The sequence below is a fragment of the Halyomorpha halys genome, unplaced genomic scaffold (genome assembly GCF_000696795.3).
Source record: "Halyomorpha halys isolate HHAL.00 unplaced genomic scaffold, Hhal_1.1 Scaffold448.1, whole genome shotgun sequence".
Taxonomy (NCBI): Eukaryota; Metazoa; Arthropoda; class Insecta; order Hemiptera; family Pentatomidae; genus Halyomorpha; species Halyomorpha halys.
In genome coordinates this window covers 408659-412890 of record NW_027107821.1, presented here as the reverse complement: position 1 = coordinate 412890, position 4232 = coordinate 408659, and the positions used below count along the sequence as shown (strand labels likewise).

Below are 4232 nucleotides of genomic sequence, written 5' to 3'. Positions count from 1 at the left end.
TATATAAAGTATATATATGAAGTATAAATATATAAACTATAAAAATATATACACCAAAAAGCAATCATGCTTGTTTTATTTATTTGCATATTGCATACTGCATATTTTATCAGCTCTTAACTCTTTTCAGGTAAGTTAAAAATTTAGAAATCTTAATAATTATTACTACTAGCCTAGATCTGAATTTGGAATATTTTGTTCAACAATATATTAGCTTTATAGAACTTCTGTGTCAAAATGAACTAAGATAAGGTTATAATACTTATAACTGCTCTCATAAAGTTATACATCATCAAGTTCCTAGTAAAAAATGGTCATTCAATTTTTGAGCATTTCAAAAGATAAAATACATTGACAAGGCTGCTCAAGGAGTCACAGTAACGTAAGCATTTAATCAAACCAACCAATCCTGAAGTTCCCCTCCTGTTCGTTATTGTAAAGAAAAACATGATGGCACTATTTCATTAGACTAATCTTTTTATAAAGGATATTGAAGCTCAGGATTAATGTTGTAATTCTTTACTTATGTACTTCTACATTTAATTTTCCCTTTGGTAAAATCTAATAACAAATCCCCTATATCAATACAAAGTAAATACACTACAGAATAACCAAAAACATAAATCCAATTTGATTGTACAATTAATTAAGTCTTTTATTAAACTATTCTCGGATAATTTACAGTATAATAAAATTAAAACTCCATGGAAATGAAAAAATTCAATTTGTTAATTATTTTCAAAATTACTTTAAATAATTTTCACAACAAATTGTATTCAAAAATATATTCTAAAACACTATTAAAAATTTGAGAGCAGGAATTTTACTATAATACTACAAAAATCATTATGATTTTATTTTATATAATTTAATAAATATTAATCTGTAATATTATTGTTTTGTTGTTCTGTCTCTTAATTAAAAAACTTACGAGTCCCTAAAAGTAATATGGATTGTACTTAGAGGACTGCAGATAGATTCCTAACCTTTTTTCTTCGTAACCCCAAACTGCTTAAAACAATTAACAACCCGTCTTCCGGTACGCTTCTCATCTGTAACACATTTTCGGCTGGATAATGATTTGTTGAACAATTATTTTCGATAGTTTATTGCATTTAAACGAAGTTTCAGTTCAGGGATCAATATCTTGATTCGATGTAAAGAGAAATCCGCAAGCAGTAAATCAGATTCATCAAAAATGAACTCCTCTTAATAAAGCAGAAGAATATTTTTATAACTTTATATTTAAATGAGATTGGATTTCAAAAGGAAACTTATAACAACAGCTTCTATTGGTAAGCATAAGGAAAAATAAATTATCATATTAAAATGATAAATCTCAAAATTTATTTATTTCATAAATAGTCTCAAAATTTATTTATTTAATAAATAGTTACAAACTTTATTTTTTTAGTAAATAGTCACAAACTTTATTTATTTAATTGAAGTTTCAAAATGTATTTATTTAATTGAAGTTTCAAAATGTATTTATTAAATAAATAATCCAATCTCAAAAACTAATCAGGAACATTATATTAAAATTCGAATACGAACAAAGTCAAAATTAATTAGTAGATCTAAATTAAAAGTATTTAAATAACTATGTTTTAACTTAAATTTAAATAATACATTTTTTGTCATAGCTTGCAGCAGAACAGATTTTCATTTTCAATATTTACTTATTTTTAGAAATACCCTTAGATAATATTCTCTTCCCAACAAAATTCCTTTTTTGGACTTTTCTGATTGAACTTCTTTATGTTTTTATTGACTGACCGCCAATAGGAAGTAATATTTCCTGATTTTTTCCCCAAGGATAAACAAAGAAAATAGTATTGATTTCCACAATAGTATTAAACCAAGTTTTGTATATCCTCAATACCTTCTGGACCATTTTACTCTTATGTACAAACCCTGGATTTCTAAACAGAACCCCTCCAAGAGCCCATTTTAGAAAAAATTTTGTTTAGTTCACAAAGCTGATTATTTATAATGCTTCAGCAAACAAATTTTATGTTTCATCAAGATTGCTGTTGCTCTCACAGATTACAGTACAGTAAAATTATTATCCTGTCATTCACTCTTCTTTTTTTATTTAACATAAAGGATAAAATATTTTTTAAAACATCATAAAATATAGAAGCAACTTAAATTGGGACTATAAACTCATTATGTCATTTTTTAAATCTTGGCAGAATAATCTAAACGGGAATAAAAAGTCCTTTCTGGTGTAAAATTCTAACTTTCTAGCATTTCAATAATGCCAACTTCTTTGTCCAAGTCAAAGGCCAATGTAGTTTGGAATTTAACTAGTCCAAAAGTTAACAAGTGCAAACAGTTCGATGATTACAAATGAGTCAAATGTTCCTTTTGAACAAGAGATTAACCTAAAGATTTATCAAGTAAAACATTACAAAATAACATTAAGTATGGAAGTTTAAAAGATAGAGATGCTAGCACATACGTAAGCTAATCAATAATATAAAGACAATAGTATAAACCATATAGCATTTAAATTAATAAAAATATTAATAGTATATCATAAAAACATTTGTCTACTGTGTTATAAATACAACTTAAAACAAAAACTGACTCCATTGCAACCTTGTGAAGTATTTCAACAGCAATGACTTTCACAATTAACAAATAGATCATTTTTATAAATATAAAGTACTTTATAAAGAAAATTAAATATTAAAAGAGCAGCAAAATATATATGAGTAAGAATACAAACAGTAAAAAATGAAATTCATAAAAGTAATAAATTAAGTTAGAACAAAATTAAAGTTTTCTGTACTAGTTGCATAAGAAAAGAATTAACTTTTTTAAACAGATATAAGTTCCAAGAGTTAAGTCAAATCTTACACCCTTAAACTAAGTTACTACATTATTTTCTTTTTTTAACTACTGAGAACTTGATTTGTATAACTATTTTTAAAACAATTGTAAATAACAGAGAATAAATACATTAATTAACTAACATTAAAATTACTACTAATAGATGTCAGAACATTAAAATGTATTTATTTGATAAATAATGTGAGTTACCTTCGATGAATCTGATTATGAATAAACTAGATAAAATGACTAACATGATGGGCTAATAAATGAGTAAATTCACATCACATTTTTTCAAAATCAAATGATTAACTATGGCAATGAAAAACTTCTTAATTGCATTAACTATATTTTTATGTTATATGTATACTTTTATGTATGTTTAGTAAATGCAGTTTACTATACATACATATGTGCAACTGTCGCCTTACCTGAATTCTTCTTACAGTATCACGGTCCCTGGTCCTTATCCTCTGCAAAACATTGTATTGTTGACGAGAGCCAACTTGTGCACCTTCGAGGTTAGGCAATTTCTCATTGGCCAAGAGTGCCTTTAATAATAAAAGAAAATTTAATTGATACACAAAGTATATTATTAAAAAACCTCTAGGTATTAGGGAAATAAATTTAAGAATTTTACCACTGCCTACCATATCATTGGTAAGTAATTATTTAATTTATTTATAACTTATCTGAAGAAATACAAGTAGGTTGAAAACTTTGAAGTTTTAAAGTGTCTGACGATACAAAATATACCCAAAAATAAATTTAACAAAATTTTTTGCAAGATAAACTCCTTATTCATTGTCAATGACAACAAAAAAAATGTTTTAAAAATTTCTCATAAAAACAAATCAAGATAAAATAATAATTTTGTGCTAAATATATAAAATATATATTTTATACATAGAAAAAAATATTATAAAAATGCATATATATATATTATAATGAAATGAAATATTAAAGTTACGGAACAGAATCAAAAAAGTCACATAAATTAGATGAAATTACCCCGAAAATAACCTAGACACTTATCAGAGATTGGATCAACTATATCTCTCACTCCAATAAGCTGATTCTTGTTTATAACTCACAACTCTTTACCAAAAACCAGCAATTTTCTTAGGCTCAATGCCATAACTACATGAAAGAATATATATTATTAAATCATGACTAATATCAAAAAGTTAACTTAAAAAACAAAATAATAATGTTAAAACAATATTATTTATTATTAATTATGAGAGATAGTTGACCGTGGATGATAAATGAGGAGAAGATGGTTTGGGGTGTGGTCAATGAAACACAAATAAGTATGACTAACTTATTTTAATGTGCCGACGTTTCGGCTAGAGTTTCTAGCCTTCTTCAGGGCTAAAAACAAAACAAGATAA

The 4232-nt window shown here is 25.5% G+C and overlaps 1 protein-coding gene across 9 annotated transcripts in view; it reads right to left on the bottom strand.

Annotated features, from left to right (window-relative positions):
- Window positions 1–4232, bottom strand: part of hyd (E3 ubiquitin-protein ligase hyd) — a 64608-nt gene that overhangs the window by 11167 nt on the left and 49209 nt on the right. For 7 of the 9 annotated variants that reach the window (XM_067046169.1, XM_014423955.3, XM_014423961.3 and 4 more), the window contains 2 exons: window positions 3270–3389; window positions 987–1052 (listed from right to left, as the gene is read on the bottom strand). In XM_067046169.1, the coding sequence (XP_066902270.1) occupies window positions 987–1052; window positions 3270–3389 (186 nt within the window). The remainder of the gene's footprint in view (window positions 1–986; window positions 1053–3269; window positions 3390–4232) is intronic. The other 2 variants (XM_014423960.3, XM_067046172.1) reach the window with 1 other exon arrangement.